At 48.1% G+C, this 20,423-nt stretch overlaps 1 protein-coding gene across 2 annotated transcripts in view; it reads right to left on the minus strand.

Moving 5' to 3' along the window:
• Positions 1-20,423, minus strand: part of MARCHF2 (membrane associated ring-CH-type finger 2) — a 38,518-nt gene that overhangs the window by 13,453 nt on the left and 4,642 nt on the right. Inside the window, exons 2-4 of one of the 2 annotated variants that reach the window (XM_051639906.1) lie at positions 20,137-20,339; positions 12,588-12,805; positions 8,150-8,345 (exon numbers count right to left, since the gene is read on the minus strand). In XM_051639906.1, coding sequence (XP_051495866.1) covers positions 8,150-8,345; positions 12,588-12,763 — 372 coding nt within the window. In that variant the 5' untranslated portion in view covers positions 12,764-12,805; positions 20,137-20,339. The remainder of the gene's footprint in view (positions 1-8,149; positions 8,346-12,587; positions 12,806-20,136; positions 20,340-20,423) is intronic. The other variant, XM_051639905.1, reaches the window with a different exon arrangement.

The raw sequence follows: 20,423 nt of genomic DNA on the forward strand, positions 1-20,423 counted from the left end.
GCACTGGACCCAGAGAGCCAAGCAACAGCCTGGAGAATGTCTAACATGCTTTGCTGCAGGTGACACTTGTGTTTGGAAGTTGTGCTTTCCTTATGAGACCAAAACCAAAATCCACTGACCTCTATAAAATACCCAACTTACGTCAACATAAAGCTATGAGGATGATGAAGGGACTGGAACACCTGCCTGATGAGGAAAGGCTGAGAGACCTGGGGCTGTTCAGTCTGGAAAAGAGAAGACCAAGATGGGACCTGATGAATGTCTATAAACATCTGCAGGGTGGGTGTCAAGAACAGGCCAGTCTCTGTTCAGTGGTGCCTGTGACAGGACGAGGGGAAACGGCACCAAGTGACAACACAGGAAGTTCCACCTCAACATGAGGAGAAACATCTTTCCTGTGATGGAGCCCTGGGACAGGCTGCCCAGAGAGGCTGTGGAGTCTCCTTCTCTGGAGACTTTCAAGACCTGTCTGGGCATGTTCCTGTGTGATCTGCCCTGGTGTTCCTGCTTCAGCAGAGGGGTTGGACTTGATGATCTCCAGAGGTCCCTTCCAGCCCCTGTGATTCTATGATTCTATTAGCAGTCAGTGAGAAATAAGCATCTTTTAATCAAAATTGCATAATAAAATACCTAGAAAAGCAACAGGACCAAAGGAATGGCAGTCTCTGCCCTTGGAAGGAGCTGTTTTGCAGAGGCACAGGGACACACAGATACTGCTAAAACTGCCATTTTCAAGCATGTTTAAAAACCCAGATTGCAGGAAAGCACCAGCACTGAGGGCACAGAAGCAGAATTTTCTTGGGGGTCCATCTTGAGTCCTGCTTGCAAGAACAGAAATCTGGGAACAAAGGGTATGGGTAAACTGCTCCAGGGGTGACTGATTCACCAGAGAAATCTTTGGAATTAGTGAGCTGTCTGAAATGAGTTTTGCCTTAGCAAAGCTATTAAATGCTTAGAGACGCACTATAAACAAGTAATGTATAATGCTCATTAGCTTTTACCAGCAGGATATGTTGTTGACTTTCAACACCCTAGCAATTCCAGCAAAGCCAGAGCCTTGGCCTCAGCACCAGAAATCCATGCCCACCCTCAGAGCTGAGTCCTCTAACCCCAGGGTTCCTCTCCTTCTGATTAACACAAAGTGTGGACAAAAATGCATCATTCCTCCAACAAGAACTGAAGTTTCCCTGGGATTAAACAGCTGCTGCTGTGACCCTGCCTGACCTGCCAGCCTGGGACACTTCCACATGGAGACCCAGGCTGCTCAGCAGAGACCCACAGGGATTGTCCAACACCAGGACTGCACCTGCCGAAGGGAAACCAAAGCTGACCCAGATGAAACAGGAGTCACAGAATGTCAGGATCATTGAGACCAACTCCCCTGCCAGAGCAGGACCAAAACTAGGTCAGATAACTCAGAAAGGCATCCAGACAGGTCTGGAAAGTCTCCAGAGAAGGAGACTCCACAGCCTCTCTGGGCAGCCTGTCCCAGGGCTCTGTCACCCTCACAGCAAAGAAGTTCTTCCTCATCTTGAGGTGGAACTTCCTGGGCTCCAGTTTGAATCCATTGCCCCTCGTCCTGTCCCAGGGCACAAGTGACAAGAGGTTGTCCCTGCCTTCTTGATGCCCCCATGTATTTATAGACATTCATTAGATCCCCTCTCAGTCTTTTCTCTAGACTGAACAGCCCCAGGTCTCTCAGCCTTTCCTCATCAGGCAGGTGTTCCAGTCCCTTCATCATCCTCGTGGCCTCCCTTGGACTCTCCCCAGTAGATCCTTGTCCCTCTGGAACTGGGGAGCCCAGAACTGGGCACAACACTCCAAGTGAGATCTCACCAGGGCTGAGTAGAGGGGGATGAGAACCTCCCTCTGCCTGCTGGACACACTCCTCTTGATGCACCCCAAGCTACCACTGGCCTTCTTGGCCACAAAGACACATTGTTGTCCCATGGAGAACTTGTTGTCTACCAGGACTCCAAGATCCTTCTCCATGGGGCTGCTCTCTAGCAGGTCACCTCCTGGCCTGTACTGGTGCATTTTGTTGTACCTTCCCAGGTGCAGGACTCTGCATTTGCTCTTTTTGAACCTCATGAGGTTAATCTTTGCCCAGATCTCCAGCATGTCCACATCTTGCTGAATGGCCACACAGCCTTCAGGTGAATCAGCCAGTCCTCCCAGTTTCATGTCTGCAGCAAACTTGCTGAGAAGACTATCCTGTCATCTCTAGGGGCAGAGGTGGGATTTCTCTTAAGCACATTTAGAAACACTCAGAAAGGACAAAATTAACGACAGGGTAAAACATTTTACAAGTGGTTAATGAATTGAAAAGATAAATGAGAAGGTCAGTGCCCCAGTGAAATACACACCACCAGGCAGCCATGGCAAGGAAATACTTTTCCTGGGAACCTGGGAAAGCAAAGAGGACTCAGGAACACAGTGTGTGGCCCAAGCCATGTTCCCACCTCACCATAGGGGCAGTGACTGCAGCCAGGGGGAAGACCAGGAGTGTGCAGGATGGCCACACTTGCTTGTGGCTGTGGAAACAAAGCCACAGCATCACCCTTGATGATGCTTTGAGAAATACACAACGCGTCCAACACGGTACCAATGTCTCTGTCCATGAAATTCTAGAGGACAAAGCATCTTCAGCAGGGACAGCACCTTGTAAGATAAAATAGCTTGGTGATGGACTTAGCCACCAACCAAAGAAAGGGGTTTATGTGGAAGGGAGAACACTGAAGGAGTGTGTTTTCATTTTAGACTCGTACAACGAGCTGCCTCTAACAGCACCCACCTTGGTTTTCCCAGAGCCAGAAAAGTCAGGCACCTCCAGGCAAACTGACCATCCTAACTTGTGTTTCTAAGCAGGCAAGGATTAACTGATCACAAGAGGCATTTCCTTCCTTCCATAGAATATAGGACTCTAAAGAACAAGGTTTGGCTGAAGCAGATGTAAGATACAAAAAGTTAGGAAAAATAAACCCAAACCTGGCTGGAGAACTGTGTGAACATCTGTGACCTGGGAAAAATTCTGCCTAGACTGAAGCAATACTTGATTTCCAAAGGCCTGTGCACCATCTTCTACAATGCTCTGGACAGCAAAGATACGGATGTTTCCTGAAGATGAATCTGAGGCAATAACTGTGCATTTCTGTGCATAATGTTATTGAAACTAAGAAGAACCTTCTCCTGTTCCCAGAAAGCTGTATGCAGTGCAACTCATGGCTTGAACATTTCATCTAGATATCAACTGAATTCTTCCAGGTCACACATAAAAGTGTTTTGCACTTTCTGACTCTGCCAGCCATGCTGGCTGGAGTCTCATAGATTTAGATCCCTTACCTGTAAACATATGGATGCACATTAAGCTAACATTGATGGAGGAAAGTCAAGTACTAGAAAACCATCACTCTCCAAGGCTGGGCCAATGCATTCTCTGCTGGGAACATAAATCATAGAATCATCCTGGTTGGAAGAGACCCTGAAGATCATCAAGTCCAACCATACCCTAAATCCACCAACCATAACCTCATCTGCCTGTTCAGTGCTTCAATCATGTCCCTCAGCACCACATCTCTATTTCTTTTAAACACTTCCAGGGATGGTGACTCCCTGGGCAGCCTGTTCCACTGTCCAACCACTCTTTCAATAAAGAAATTCTTTCTAATATCCAGGCTAAACCTCCCCAGCCACAATCTCAGGCCATTTCCTCTGGTCCTGTCATTATTCACTTGAGAGAAGAGCCCAACTCCCACCTCCCTACAACCTCCCTTCAGGCAGTTGCAGAGTGCAATGAGGTCTCCCCTCAGCCTCCTCTTCCTCAAACTAAACAATTCCAGTTGCCTCAGCCTCTCCTCATAGAACTTGTTCTCCAGACCTTTCACCAGCTTGCTAGCTCCTCTGGACACGTTCCAGCAACTCTGCATCTTTCTGGTAGTGAGGGGCCCAGAACTGACCCCAGTGCTTGAGGTGCAGCCTCACCAGTGCTGAGCACAGGGGCATCATCCCCTCTCTACTCCTGCTGGCCACACTATCCCTGATGCAGGTCAGGATGCCACTGGCCTTCTTGGCCACCTGGGCACACTGCTGGCTCATGTTCATCTGGCTGTCAACCCGCACCCCCAGGTCCTTCCCCACCATGGATTTTTCCAACCACTCATCCCCAAGCCTGCAGCTTTGCATGGGGTTGTTGTGACCAAAGTGCTCCTCGTTCCAGTCCCAGTCCACAACCCTCCTGTCCTGAAGACCATTTCAGAGAGCCAAGCAGAAGTCCTGCAGGTACCAGCACAGCAGTGTCCTGCCCCTCTGGCTACAGACCCTCCCCAGGCACAGGGGACTGCACCTCAACCCACCATCTTCACCTGCACTGGGTCAAAACATACCCCAAAAAGCACTCAGCCCATCGATCTCACAGTCTAACAGTTAACAAAAGCCTTTTGTGGTTTTTTCAGCTTTCAATCAGCTTCTTAGTTAAAAGACAACCAAGCTAGGCTGAATGGCAGGAGACACTGAACCCTCACCAGGAGGTGAGCCCATGGCTGCCAGAGATGGTTCTGGGTCCATAACATGAAAAAAATGGCTGCTTAAAGAAAATTAAAATCCAATTCTATTAAAAATTATCTTTAATCCATGCTGAACAAGGTTGCTGTCTTCCCTCCCTAAAGAAGGTTGCAAAATTAAATTACTGTTTGGGAAGTGCTCATCTATCACAGCAAAGTACCCCAGAGAAGCCCATGAGGAAATGAATCATTTTGTCTTCTGAGCAGGGATAAAGAGCTCACAGCCACACCACACAGGGGATACACAAAGTTAGCTAGTGGGCACCTTTCACCCATGCACTTGTCCTGGAAAACACAGTCTGTGACCACATAGAGACCACAGGACAATGCAGATGCACAACAGAAAGGAAGTAAAAACTAAGGCAATTTTGGTTGTGGCACTTCCTGACTTCCAAGAACTTTCTGCAACTTCCCCAGAAGTATTTCAGCTTCCCTGCAGCACTCACCAAGGTGTCTCCACCAGCCCACAGGCAGCTCGCAGCCTCTCTGCTCCTGAAGGCTCTTCAAACACACAGAGACAACACTCATCTTTCCTGGGGTTGATGCCCATTGCCATGGGGCAGTGCTGACCAGTGGCTGCTGCAGCCACGGCGAGCAGCTCCAAGGCTCCCCAGGCTGACAGTGGAACACAGCAAGCAGCAAGCACCAACTGTCCTGTGAGGACCAATATCAGCAGGTGGTCACCAAATTCTTTTGTGGGCTTCATGGCGGCCACATGACAGCAGAAGACAGCTGGGATGCCTGGAGAGCCTTTTGCATTTGGGACAGGCTCTTCCAACAACCCCACTGCCATAAAGCATGTTCCTACACTGCTCCCAGTCTTAGTCTCCATCCCACTTCTCCCCTACTCACTCATTTCTATTTTGACTTCTCATTTGTATTTGGTGAAGAGCAGAACCTTATCAGAGCTACTGAACAGCACCCACACAGGAGCATCACTTCCCTGAAAGTTTCAAAACACTCCCCACCTCTCCCCATAAGAAACAAACAGAGAATTTCTAATAAGAAGACTGAAGGAACCATGTCATTTTTAAATTGCTAAGCAGCCTCTTTCCCCAGCCCTTTTCTCAGAATAACAGCTTGGGGATGACACTTCCCAAAAATATGCGGTTAAGAGGTTTGACCCAGTCTGGGGTGGGGACAAGATGACACCAGGCTGCAGACAGAGGGTATCAATGGTAAGTGCCAGCAAGCTGGCAAAGCCCTCACCAGCTATTTCAGTGCTAAGGGCAGAGCCTCTGCCAAGAGCAGGCCTGCTTCTGAAAGTGGCCAAGGCCTGTAAGTTGGCTTCCAAGTGAACGAAAAGCCCAAGCAACATCCCATGGTGATGGGATCTCACTGCCACTGCTGACGAGCAGGTTTCAGTGCAGTTGTAACAACTCTCAAGGAAAAGGAGAAACTGACCACCCAGACATTTTCCCCAGACCCCAGGCAGGGATCAGAGCATTTTACTGTGTAGTGGGAGGAGTACAACAGAACAGGTGGTCTTTCCAGGTGAGCTATTTTGCTCCAGCAGGAGCCCCTCACCCAAGGTGCCTGGTACAGCTGAACTGCACCAGACCAAGACCCGGCGGAGCTGCCGCCTCAGCCCGTTCTTGACACCCACCCTGCAGATATTTGTAGATAAGGTTCCCTTCTCAGTCTTCTCTTCTCCAGACTAAACAGCCTCAGGTCTCTCAGTCTTGCCTCATCAGGCAGGTGTTCCAGTCACTTCATCATCCTTGTAGCCTCCACTGGACTCTTCCCAGTCTATCTGTCTCTCTTGAACTGGGAAGCCCAGAATTGGACACAACACTCCAGATGTGACCTTAGGAGGGCAGACTAGAGGGAAAGGAGAACCTCCCTTGACCTGCTGGCCACACTGTTCTTAATACATCCCAAGATGTTTGTTCTGGGCATGAATACTTTACTAGCTCTTAAGCTAAAACATCTGAAACCTCTACTGAAGATTTTGGCCAGCATAAGCCCTAACAAGCTCACTGTTACTGGACTTGCCTGCAGTGAGTCCTCAAAGCCAAGATACAGCCCTTCCCAAATGTTTTACAGCAGTGGTTTTCCACCCCTGAAACAACCATTTGAGAGATTTTGGTCAAAGAGCCATTTTATATGGTTTAGCAGCTGGGAGACAAGCAATGAGACTCAGACAGCCCCAACCACTGATGCTCTTCTACAAACTGCTTTGCTGAACAGCTGGTTTCATTTAGCACTGTGGTCTAAAAGCCTTATCTTGTCTGGGGCTGTTAAGTTAATGACAGTCAGTTGCAAATTAAACAGTCATTAAAACTGAGTATTAATTTTTGCAAACTGAAGCTTGCATGCTTCCCCAGTCACAGAGTCATCAGAATTGGAAGGGACCTCTGGAGATCACCTAGTCCAGCCCCTCTGCTAGAGCAGGATCACCTACAGTAGATCCCACAGGAACACGTACAGACAGGCTTGGAATGTCTCCAGAGGAGGAGACTCCACAGCCTCTCTGGGCAGCCTGTCCCAGGGCACTGAATGGGGCAAGAGGCACTAAGGTCATGTCCTGCAGCACCCTCAGAAGCAGCAGCCCTATCCACCTGGCCTGCTCACCTGCCAACACGACTCACATGTATTTCAACAGATTAAGCTATCTTCTAAAACAAACCATTACAGCCTTTTATAGTGTAACTCACTGATTTACTTATTGCTTTCTGGGGAAGTACACTTGAATTCTGAGGTCAGAAGATGGTCTGGTCCAAGCTGTCCTTGCTCCCCACATGTAAAGGGCTTTGTTACAAGCAGCTGCTAAAAACTTCAGGGGCCAAAGGAAGACTGAAATGTGAGCACAGTAGACTGCTTAAACAGGAGAATAAAGAGAGCCTTGTGATAAAAAAAAAAATACAAAACAAAACCATCCCACCAACCAGAGCCTGGATTGTGCCTTCCAACCCTGGGAGGATGATGGATCCATCAGGAACCTGGTCCCCCTATGGTCAAGACGAACTTAAGGACTGGCTGAATCATGTCCTGCTTTCTCCTTCAACTGGGGGGAACACTGGGCAGTGCCAGGGCACCACAGCTCAGCAGGAAGGAGCAAGACCCAAAGGCTTTGAAGTACACATCAGTATTAGTCAAGGAAGAACAGTTCTTTTATGAGCAGTATCAGCAATTGCCACATCTCACTTCTCAGAGCAGAACATGAGAAGGAAGTCACATGCAAGAGAGCTGCACAAACATACTGTGCGATGAGATTAAAACTAACAGGAAGAGAGTATTTCTGAGAGCTTCATGTTTCAGTTGGTCATGCGGTGACCTCTGTGTTTCCATGCCCAGGCACTAAAGTGCATCTATAAGTGCAATGTTTTCTCTAGTCCTGCAACCTGCCACTGGTAGGGAGCACAGTGGGGTTCACAGATAAGAGTTGCCCCAAACATCACTAATGCATTTTTGCAACTATATCACTTGGTCTGATAAGGGACTTGATCTCTCTCAACAAATTGCTCTTTGTGGGTGCCAAGGTACTGCAAGCAGGAGGAGACAGCAAGAACCACAAAGACAGCAGGACAAATGAGTCATTTTCTCTCAAATGGTAAGGAAATAAAAGTGTAGCAGGAAAAAAGTGGTACCTCTGTCAAAGGTCTCGGTCTTCTTTCTACAACAAATTCTGTGTGGCAGAGCTCACAGTAACTTGTGTTGGAGGAGGATAACCATTTTTCCAGGCAGCTCTTGTGCACGGTGCCCAGTGTTCCTGTGCAGTCACACGGGGAAAGCAGTCCCTCCCCATTTCCACCTTCATGACAGATTCGACAGATGGGCCCATCACTGAAGAGGCAGACAAACAGAATGAGGTCACGGTCAGAGCAGGCAGAACAACACAGCCACATTGGGGCACAGGGTCTGATCCCACCAGGCCCCAGCACGCAGGGCAGCAGCAGGTGGCACAGTGTGCCAGGCACACAGCAACGCCCCGAAGCAGCAAGAAACCAGACTCAGGGGAGCGTGGAGGTGCCCAGGGTGTTTTAGGTCAGTAAAATCTGAAAGCCATGTTGATGAGCACCACAACACTCAAGAGAAGCTGGCACAGCAGCCTGGCCAGCTCAGCTGGCCACAGAAGGGAGTGCAGCACATGTCCCAGACTCCAGCTCCACTCACAGTGGGCAGGGGCTGACACTGGACCCAGAACCAACCCTGAAGCGTTGATGCAAATCCAGAAGCCCAAAGTGAAGCTGATGGTCCATGTGCTAGTCCAAGTGTGACCCAAGACACCTGGAGCCACTCACAAGGTTTGCAGTCATAGTGGCACTTATCAGATCACCTACCCACTCTCACCCCATCTCTGCTCTGCATCCTGGGTTTAGCAGGAACTGTGGAAGGAACAATGATATCTAAAGACACAACTGAATTGACCCTGGAAGCTCAGCTCTCCAAGGACACAACCTATTTCATGGCAAGCAGACATCCAGACTAAGTTCTCAGCATAGAAATCCTCTGCCCATCACAGTGCAGTAGCTCACCCTCATCCTGCCTGCATTCTGCCATGCAGAGAACCAGCCTTGGTGCTTCAACCACCACCACCACATCTCACCCCCTCCTTGGCTGGAAGTTTCAACTACAGAATCAAATTTCTTTGGTCATGCTCAAGCTCTGCCCTCTTGGGACCTCACAGAACCAGAGATGCTTCAAACACTTTCAGAGACACTAGCAACCCTTCCCACAGGAGGCCTGCACTGATCATATGCAAACCACCCAAGGTGCTCCCTCAGGCCTCTCACGGGCAGTGCTGACTGTGCCCTACTGGTGCTTCTGCTCCAGCGTCCTGCAGCCTTAACTCAGGTGTATCAGATGATATTCATACAGCAAATTGCCATTCACAAAGTAATTTTTTGGGGCCTATGTAAACTCAGAGCATCCAGTGTCCTCCTGTAGAAAGAACTTTTTCTAGCTGCGCAAAGAACCAAGCCCTTTTCACCTGACACCTCTCATTTGATTGTTCTGTGTACTATCCCCTGATTCTTGTCCCGTAAAAGACCATGTTTTCTGTTTTCCACAGCCCTGGATTTACAGACCTCCACTGCACAGTCACCCCTTTCACGAGCAGAAGAGTCCTAACCTATCTAGTCATGTCTTACACAGAGACACATCCACCTTTCTGATCCCTCCACTACCCTTTCCTCCAACTCTTGCAGTTCTAGAACATCCTTTTAGAGCTGCAGGAACCAGTACTACAGTTTTCAAGACATGGGCACACCAGGGATTTTTGCAGTAACTGTGTTCTGTTCTTCATCATCTTCCCAAACCTTAGTATCTCACTGCCTTTGGGTCACTGCTGCACATGACCTCAAATGCAATGCCCAAGGTCTCCTTCCTCCAAACCCATGAACACATTTGTAAATCCTGGACTATTGTTCTTCCTCTGCATCACTGCACACTGAAGTGCAACCACCGTTTTAGCCTGCAGGCATTTCCAATAACACTCCATTCCCTAAACTCAGACATCTAGTGCTATTTTAGGACTAAGAGCATCCCAGCTGGCATCCAAAGGCACAGATTTCCTAGAAGCCCTATGCCACATCTGCCAGCCCCATACAGTGATGTCTTGAGCTCCCTGGGAAACCTCAAATGGCTCTTGACACCAAAGTTTACTATTCTCAGCAATTCAGTTGAGACCATTTAAGAACAAAGCTCTGGAAAGCAGAGGCCCAGTGCAGGGCTACTGCACCATGGAAACGAGCCTTGCTGGTTTCTCATGTCTTTCCCACCTTCCAACTGGCCATTTCTTTCACACAACAAACATTCTCTTACAACCACAATTGCACAGATTTGTGGGTGGAGGGAGGGTGAGAAAGGAGTATCTTTATTTCAAAGACCCTACCACATGCCCTCTTGAAACCCAGGAGAGCTCTACCAGCTATCACCTTTTCCACATCCTGCTGACAGTACAAAATCCATGCTGATCTCACCTCACAGTTCGTACTCTGCTGACTTAAAAAATACCCACCTGACTGCAAAAGAAGTTTGTGGGATTGCAACACAAGTCAGAACAAGCACTTTGCAGTCTTCAAAAGCTGTGCAGTTACTTCCATTAGTTTGCACAACCAGACAAAACAGAAAGCAAGAGCAAAACACAGAAACAGAGTGCAAGGAAAAGGAGCGTATCGGGCACAAGCGCTGGTGGGGCATGAAGGGAAGAGCCAGAAACAAAGTGCATGTCAGCTCACTAGAGCAGCAAGACTTCTCTCCTGCTGCACCATGGATCTCCATCACTTTCAACTGAATGTTTAGCAGGTTTCATGCCAATATTCAATATTTACTTCAATATTTAGGGCTGTGTACACCCACTAACCATCCCCTTCTCTCTATGAAAACATTACTGGTGAACCACTGACCCTGGTTCTCTCTTCCTTTGCACGTGTTTTGTTTTTTTTTATTTAGGGCACTTTTTCAGCCAGAACAAACCCTGCAACAGGAATCTGGAGAGGTGGTGGAAACTCCACCCTCAGAGATACTGAAAACTACATCAGACAAGGCTCTGAGCAGTCTGATCCAACTTTGAAGTTGGCCTTGCTCTGAAAGGAGGCTGGTCCAGTTGCCCTCCAGAATTCCCTTCTGCTCTTAATTCCTTGATGATTCGGTAACTTTTATTGCCCTAATGCTCAGGGCTGTATCAGAACAGCAAGATGACAGTCTGCCCACACAGCCTTAGTGCCAGGGACAGACCAAAACAACCCCAAGCCTCTCATGCATCTGTTCTTTCCTAAGAAAAGCATCTGTAAGATATTTAATCCATTCTCTTCCTGTTTGAAAAGTTTCATATTTCCAGTGCATTAATATAACCTTGGCTACCAATAAACAATCCAGAAGGAAAAAAATTGCTGACAGTGTGAGAAAAAAAAATTCTTATCAGACTCCATTTTCCTTCCTTCCTGTCTGGAGGGGGAGGGGGCCCAGTCACAGTCCCACACAATACACTCTCAAACAGTTTTCCAGCAGCCTGTACAGAACATATCCCTAATCCAACCTTCCAGTACAGTCATGCTGCTTTGCTAACTGCTGGTAGCAAGGAAGAGACTGAAACTCATCACCACCACAATGAATGAACTGGTGAAGAAACTCACATAGGGAATCCTGTTGGGTTTTTATTAACCTGTCATCCCAGGCAGTTTCCACACTCAATTTTTACACCCTATAAGTTTTAAGGGGTTGCACAACTTCTTGCCCAGCTTATCTGTGGTCAGAGAGCAAGCTCAGTTTCCATTTTTATTGACCTGCTCCAGGTTTGCTAGATACAGCAATTACATTTGCCTCGGTTCTCCTCCAGCTTTCCTACTCTCCTCCCACACATTTGCAGTCACCTCTGTCACACCTCATCAACATTTGGCCAAATTCATTGAAAAATAATACCAGCTGTTCAGACAGGGTTTGAACACAAAACGAGACCGTCTCGCTAGCTGGACTGAACAATGCTGCCAAGTGTCCTCTGCTCTGGAAGCTGCTCAAAACACATGATGAGAAGTCACATCAGGAAGACGAGCAAGTGAAGCTGCCACAAGTGCCCTTCAGAAACAGCTGGGCACTGCAGCTCCTACAACACAAGCACCCTCCCTCTCCCTGGGGCTGCAGACACCAAGCCTTTACTCCAAAACCATCTGAGAAGAGGGGCTGTGCTCCATTTTCAGCCCTAATATAATCTCCATGAACAGCAAGCTGCCCTTGCTAGCATGGTGTCCCACCTCCACCACTGCTGAGCCAGGCTTAAGCAGAGGCACAAAGGAAGAGGCTGTGTGATGGTGGGGTGGCTGCAGGTCTGGGGGTTGGATGGACACCCAAGTCCCAATCCACCAGCACAAATCCCAATCCACCAGCATGAACGCCAATCCACCAGCACGTGTGACTGGTGTGAGCTCCCACAGCGAGAGCGCAGGCCTGGGAAACACCTGGCTAAAGGGGATTTTGCACCCAGTACCAGCACCCCAGGGAACTCCCTCTACCCCTAGAGTCACCGAAAAACAGGGGAAGAAAGCCAAGGCGCAGCCATCCCAAGCCTCTCCTGTGAAGCAGCCTCACCTCTGGGCGCCCAGCGCCTTGATGACGGTGGAGAGGAGCCGTCCATCCTTGTGGGTGACCTGGGTGACGTACTGTGGGCGGCCGATGTCCGAGTCCTCCACCGACTTGGAGAGCGCGGCGCTTCCCGGGCAGTCGCAGAGGGAGCCGGGCAGGTGGCAGCAGTCCCCTGTCGTCATGGCAGCTCCGGGCCCCCCTGCCGGGGCCGGTGGCACTGAGACCTGCGGGGATGGCACCGCCGTGAGAGCCCAGCACCCTGGACCCCCCTCGCCCCACCAGGGCTTGTGCTCCGGGGGCACAGCAACCATGGGTCTTGCTAGTCTGCTGTCCCCTTCAATAGGCTTCGCAAGGCTGCCTTACCATTAAATTAAGGCTTCAAGTGTCCTGCCTCCATAATTTAACATCAGAATTGCAGATTTGCCTTTTGTAAGAGAATTCCTGGTACACACCCTTTAACCTGACAAAGCCTTTCAAGCCCAATGTGCCAATGCACAGAAGGCAACCAGAAGCCCCAAGAGCCAGTGTCACCCTGGCTCTAGCTGTCTTGAGAACTTACGTTCATACCCCCAGTAAAAGCTGCAGTTTCACCTAAACAAGGCACTTAAACCCCTTTGTGCGGCTCAGTTCAGGGAGGCCCATGTCTCAGCTGTCTTCAGGTGCTTTCTGAGCCCTTCAAAGCCTGTCCATCAAACTCAAAAGGATCCCAAAGCCCATCTTTGATTTTCCTTTTTTTTTTTTTGTTTCTTTACACAAACATACAGGCTTCCCTTTCCACATCCCATGTGATACATCCCAACAATGAACATGAGAGTATTAACCACCCAAAGCGCTGAAAATGCTCCAAGAGCTCCCAGGAAAGGACAATGGGCCAGTTTTCCTCCTTTCTCTTCCAACAGATTAGACTGATCACGATTTCCACATGACTCTTTCAGCACCTCTGTGATATACCCAGCAAAGAGAGCAGAAGGAACAAGCAACAAACACAAGAATTGGGGATAAAATGGAGAGAAAAAGCCCAATGTGACAAACTGGGAGCTGGCACAGATGAGTCACATGTAGACAGAGAACCCTCTGCCTTTGAGGGAAGGCAGCAGCTCACCCAAGCTGTCAGCAACAGCCCTGTTCCTCCTTGGCAAGGCTACCTCAATCCCAAAGACAGGCGAGCTTTGCAGATTCAGAAACATCCCATTTTCTCCAATTTCCTTTAGCCTGGTCCCTAAGAGGCAGCTGTGCAGAAATAAAGAGCTGGGGCTACAATTAGTCATAAGCTGAACAGAAGCCAACAACCTCGTACTGCTGGGAAAGACCAAAATCCTTGTGTCTGTAAACAGGACTGCACAGGACAGCAATTCCTGTGCACCAGCACTGCTGGGATCATCACTGGAATGGCATCTCATCCTGGTGACTGGATTTCAAGAGAGAAACAAACCCGTAAAAGCTCAAATGAAAGCAGTGAAAAGGATAAAAGGTCTGGAGGAATTAAAGAAAGAAAGAAACAAACAAAAAAAAACAACACAAAAAAACCCAAACAAAAATAACCCCAAAACTTCCTGGAGAAATATTAAAATCATTAGGTTTGTTTAATTTAGAAGGGTAGGGGAGAATTTCAATCTCCATCTTGTGGAGGTGGAAGCAGGCAAACAAGCCCTCATCATCCCATCCAAGGAAACGCTTTTTGGTTTCAAGATTTCTGTGCACAACAGGAGTCAAACATTCCCATGCAACCGCAGTTTCATCAGGTTCAGCTAAGCCTAAATCAAACTAAAATAGCTAAAGAAAATATGGGCTTGTTCCTGGTTGAAGGCTTGGCCAGACTACAGAGGAAGAAAACAAAAACCCAGTGTGGAGCCCTGAAAACACCGATTTGAACAAGCACAAGTGTTCCTTCGTGGCTTGGAAATTAAGCAACCCTTACACAACCAAGGGCTTTGCCTGTGAGGATGGCTCCTTTCATGGTGAATGTGTTTGAGAGGGAGACAGCACTTCACTGGGGTCTCACCACCAAGTGACAACTGGAGGACTACCTGTAATCCCTCCTCTACCTCTGAACAGAAAGAGGCTTGAGCTTGTGGGCAGGTCAATCCCCATCAAAAGAAATGGGAATCTTTCCATCAATATAAAAATGAACTTAACAGACTCAGCCTCTCTCTCCACCTTTGCAAAGAGCTCACAGGGTTAGAGCCATGGTTTTTATTGCTCTCCTTTTTTTAAAAAAAGGCTACAAGCTCTCCAGCTTGAAAGAGCAAAAAGTAAATGCTATTGGAATTATTTAAGTCAGCTGTTTTGCAAGTTACAGAGTTCTTTGAATTCTGAAGGTCTCTTGCTGAACCAGGCAGGAAAAGATATATGCTTTTAATAAAAAAATCGGTTCCATTTGTTCAGCCAAAACATTGTTTATTTTTAAGTCGGGAGGAAAAAGGTCCATTTTGAGTATTGGAATAAAACTGCCCTCACTCCCTGTGTCCTGGGAGTATTTATACTGAGGTTCTTTGTACTCCTCATCTGACAGATCCAGGCAGCACCGTGTCCTTGCCCTGGCAGCCCCATTCCAGGCTGGAAGGGAACGGCCACCCCGCCGTCCAGCAGGAAACGTGCCATTTTCTATTACAACTTCTTTGGCATTTCCTTGTCAGGGTCCATCCCAGGGTGGACCCTGAAGTCAATTGCTTTACTATCTGACTCATGTCATTCAGCAAGTACAAAGGAAAAGCAGCAAGATTTTCATGGATCCAGTTAGTGAGAAAGTAACTGAAGTTCAAAGATAACATCTGCAGTGCACTCCAGTCCCAATTTCATACCCAGCTGAACATGAACAGCCAAGCCAGTCCCTCTCCTGGCTCCCTCCAGGCTCAGCTCAGAAACCCACAGCCTTCCCTCACAACTGTCAACAGGTCATTGAACCCAAACCCAATATTACAACAGAAACACCAAAAACTCAAGAGTCAGAATCAAGACCCAAACAGCTGGTTTGGACCACACACTGTTGGTTTTTTTTCTGGGCAGCTGTGATTTCTGAGCCCATTCCCCGGGGATATATATCTTTTTTTCAATTTTTAAAAAAGTCTCTGAGACATTATTAGGTTTATTATCAATATCCCCTCTGCTGCCACAGTTAGACATGAGCAGATAAATCAGAAGTCTCTTCTCAGCAACATTCTGTATCCTCAGCTCCCGAGCGGATCCAGGATATAATGGCTCAAGTTCATAGAGATTACTCAAAATTGAAGAAAAACAAACCCTGTTTGTGGAGAGCTGGTTCAAAAGACCAAGTTTTGCACTAAGCCTCCAAAACTCAAACATGTGCAGTGAGATGAGCCGGTTCCTCAAAGAGCAGCTGGTGCTTCTTCACTGCTCCGTGGCAGAGCCCACAGTGCTGGTGCAGGATCCTGCCAGCCACGCTGCTCACGCAACACATGCCAGCAAAATATCCCCCTTGTCAAGTCTTCTGGCATTGCAACGAGACAGGCAACCCAGTTTATATCATCCTAAGGGCAAGAGAGGCTTCAAAACCCCCTCAAAGGACTGAGCAGGTCAAGACTGCAGAGATGAAGCTGGGCTCTCCATCCTGGAGACATGCCCAGCAGGAGCAAGCGGAACACAAGGAGCTAAAGGGTCCCTCAGCTCTGTTCTGCATATTTAGACTTTGCAGGCTGGTAAGACAGTTGTTTTGCCCAGACAGGGAAACCACAGCAGGCCAGAAGAATACCTTGATCAAAGCCACAAAGAGAAAATCCACAGTCAAGATGAAAAAAATAACAGGAAAGGCCAAAGTTAAATGAGCACAGCAAAGGGGAATTGTTGGGTGCAGGTCATGGCTCCTCTGGGCTGCTTGTGGCCCGTCTATGTGGTGACTACCAACTGGTGTAACCCTTGGAGCAACTCTAAGGATCCAGGGCAAACGGGAACTAGAACCAGCTCCACCTTCAGGTCCAGCTCATGTGTCAGCTTCTGTACAGATTAACTTCCCTGGCATTCATCCACCAAGGGAAAACACCACGCCTGGCAAGGCTGCCAGCAGCTGAGTCTTCCTCTCCCTGATTACTATAACCAAGACCTGGCACCTCCCACAGTGCTGCCAGGAGATAACCAAGTTCTGTAGCCAACATAATCTACCCATCTGTACACAAGTACCTCTTTTGGTTTTTTTGGGTTTTTTTTGTCTGCTTGTTTGTTTTTTAATTTAGCTAGTAACGCACTCCCTATCTGCAGATTGCCAGAGCTCTGACTGCTGCTCACACAAGCTGGTATTTAGCCCCTAGGAGCAAGGCCACCCAGTCTGCTTTTCAAATCCATTTTAGCTAACTCGGGTATGCAGACACTGTGTCTTCTAATCATGTGATCCTGCAAACGTCACCAATGAACTGAAGGGTTTTGGTTGCTACAGGGCATTTCCAAACATCAATGCTTTCCTTTTCAACATGAGAACAGGATTTCCCAGATCCTGGGGCCCCAGGATCATCTGAACACAAACTTCTTGAGGGAGATAAGTACAAAGAATTGCTTCCTTCACCACATCTAAGCACCTGCTCCCACACGTCCCGTCTCATCCCGCTAACAGACGTCTTTCCATGGCCCAAGTCCAACCCCAGCCTGCAGCAAGTCTTTCAGCACCCAGCTCTGCTGCTGCAGGTGGCTGCAGTGCCCAACCAGTCCACTCTGGGAGACTGGCAGGGTACCCCACCTTCTGCCTATCATGGAGGGCAAGTTCTGGCCTCCAGACCCTCACACCCCCAGTGATTACAGACCCTGAGACACTGCCACCAAAGACATGCACAGGCAGGATGCCACGAGTGGTCTGTAGTGCTCCCTGCTTCTGTTAAAAGGTTGCCTAACAAAATAAGCCAAGAACTGGCCCAAAGCTGCTGATGGGCTTTGTTTTCAGTTTTGTTTAAGTACGTTATTTGTACATCAACTACCTGATTCCTGAAAACTCCACTGCAGGTCTGCTGCCTAACACCCTACAGTCCCTGAAAAGCCAATCACAGATCTGCCCACACTTGATCCATCAGCTGAAGATAGCTCTAAAACTTCACAAGATGTGCCCTCAGGCACTGAGGAGGGAATTCTGCTACAAGACCTCACCACAACTCTCCCATCACCCAGGACTTGGGAAGGAATCTCTTCAGTCATCTGCTCAGAGGTCATCTGAATGCAACTGTCCTACAAGTCAGAGTGCAACGAGCCCTGTTTAGCGTTTCATGACATATACCCCAACATTCAAAATACAACCTGATGCCACACAAAAGCTCTTAAGGCATTTTAAAATTTGGTAGAACACACACAGGAAAGCATTTAGCTCTCCAGGCTGCTTCTCAATTTCCTGCTTTGCCTGAAACATTTGGTTGACAGTCGCAGTTAGAAGACGTGCTGTAAAAACTTCAGCATTAACTTGCTCTTCAGATAGTGCCAAGGGAGCAAGGCTGTGAACCAGGCTGTCATGGGACAGACCTGACCCTGAGCTCAAGGCAAAATAAACCCTGAGGACAGAAAAAAAAAAAAAATAAATCAATCAAGGGACAATGTTGTGGAAGCTCATGAACCTTCTAACAAAGCTTCACACCAGGAACCAGCTCCTGCACCTTCAACAGCAAACCATACAGGCTGAGATAGTGTCCACAGGGGCTCCCCTGTCTCCTCCCTAGGGCTAAATTTCCAGCCTTCATTAGATACTCCAAGTTTAACCATGTAACACCCAGACAGTGGTCAGATACTTCCAGGAAGCAGCCTTTCTGGACTCCTGTCTTTGTCATATTTGTACATTCTCTACCACTGCCAGGGCTACAGCTCTGCTGCCTTTCAACTACTGCAGTAACACAACTCGGCAGCAGCAAAATAGTAGCACAGCCTCCACTTACTGGGCTCCTCCTGGGCACAAATGGACAAAACTTCTTGATACCAAGACACTCTTTAGGCATATTCTAGAAGCTTTCTGAACTCTCGATTGTTTAGACTATGGTTTGATGGCATATCAGTTTGTTTTCCAAACACAGAAGAAGAGAAGTTGTACTTGGGAAAGATCAGACCATGTGTTACAGCTGGAGTGTGAACAAAGTTATCTCAGATCTTCTGAGACTTGTTATTTGCCACAAGACCATATGAAAGGCAAGTTTACTGCACTTTAATCACCAACATCCGGAATAACGAATTGCAACATGAGGAGAAAAAATTCTTTGCAGAGGATATCTCCAACCAAAAATTTGCCATGCAGACATTTTAATAACAAGTTTCATAAGGAAACAACTGAAAAGCAGCTGGGACATGGAAAACACCTGCTGCTCCTCTGAGTATTCAAAAGACATCAGCTTTGCGAGGTGCACAGCAGCACAATTCACCATGTACTGCAACTACACAGACCTTCTACCCACCTCTTCCTCTGTATTTTATCCCTCCCCTTCTGCAGGAAAGAGAAATGCATCAGCAAGACCTTAAAGCTCTCCTGAGATCACGAACCAGGGTGAAAAATACTGGTTATTCTGCCCATAAAGCAATACTTGCAGAAGTGCTGCCCATCTGTGGGGAAATCAACTGTTCCCCCCACCCATAAGCACATCCCTGCACTGCTCCCACCTGCAGTGCTGCCTCCTGAAGGCACCAGAGTTGTGTGGCCTCTCACTTCTCTTTGCACCCATGTCCTCTACCAAAATAACTGCAGCAATAACACAAAAATACTGCCTCCTCACCCCATGGCTGCAGGGAGCTCCCTTCAGAGAGGTAGCATCTGCAGCACTGGAAAAACTCAAGGACTCCCCAGTCCTGTTCACTCACTTCCCAAGCAGTTTCAGTTTATTCAGAACAAACTGATTTTCCAGTTCTTGGTAATACATCAGAATAACAACAACAACAATACCAACACAGTCTTCCTGTAACAGCAACACACGCACCAGATCAACACAGAAGCACCCACACAATGTTGGACCAGTCAGTCCCTCAAAGGGCATCACTCAGAAGGATGCAAAACATTATTTTAGGACTGAGAATCCCATGCCAGAGAGAACTTACATTCTCCTCAGTATTATCCTTGGCTTGTAAAGCACCATTTACATGGTTATACAAATAATAATGCTCTGCTTGGAGAGAAACTGGAGCTGGCAGCACATCCCTGCCAGCACATCCCAGCCCCTCTCGCTCCCACTGCTGGAGACCAGGCAGCCTGCTAGTCTTCCAGCAGATTGCTTTTCATCTGGAATTTAACTCATCTATATTTTTCAATCTAGCTATTTCACTGTACAGATCTCTTTAGCACGGTCAGTTTTCAGAGAATCACAGGGGTTGGAAGGGATCTCTGAAGATCAAGTCCACCCCCTCCCCCCGCTGCAGCAGGAACACCCAGGGCAGATCACACAGGAACATGCCCAGACAGGTCTTGAAAGTCTCCAGAGAAGGAGACTCCACAGCCTCTCTGGGCAGCCTGTCCCAGGGCTCTGTCACCCTCACAGGAAAGAAGTTTCTCCTCATGTTGAGGTGGAAATTCCTGTGTTGTCACTTGGTGCTGTTTCCTCTCGTCCTATCACAGGCACCACTGAACAGAGTCTGGCCCGTTCTTGACACCCACCTGGCAGGTATTTGTAGATAAGGTTCCCTTCTCAGTCTTCTCTTCTCCAGACTAAACAGCCCCAGGTCTCTCAGCCTTTCCTCTTCAGGCAGGCGTTCCAATCCCTTCATCATTCTTGTAGCCTCTGTTGAACTCTTTCCAGTAGATCCCTGTCCCTCTTGAACTGGGAAGCCCAGAACTGGGCAAAACACTCCAGATGTGGTCTTACGAGGGCAGCATAGAAGGGAAGGAGAACCTCCCTTGACCTGCTGGCCACACTTTTCTTAATGCATCCCAAAATAAATCCC

This window comes from Apus apus, chromosome 24 (genome assembly GCF_020740795.1).
Source record: "Apus apus isolate bApuApu2 chromosome 24, bApuApu2.pri.cur, whole genome shotgun sequence".
NCBI lineage: Eukaryota > Metazoa > Chordata > Aves > Apodiformes > Apodidae > Apus > Apus apus.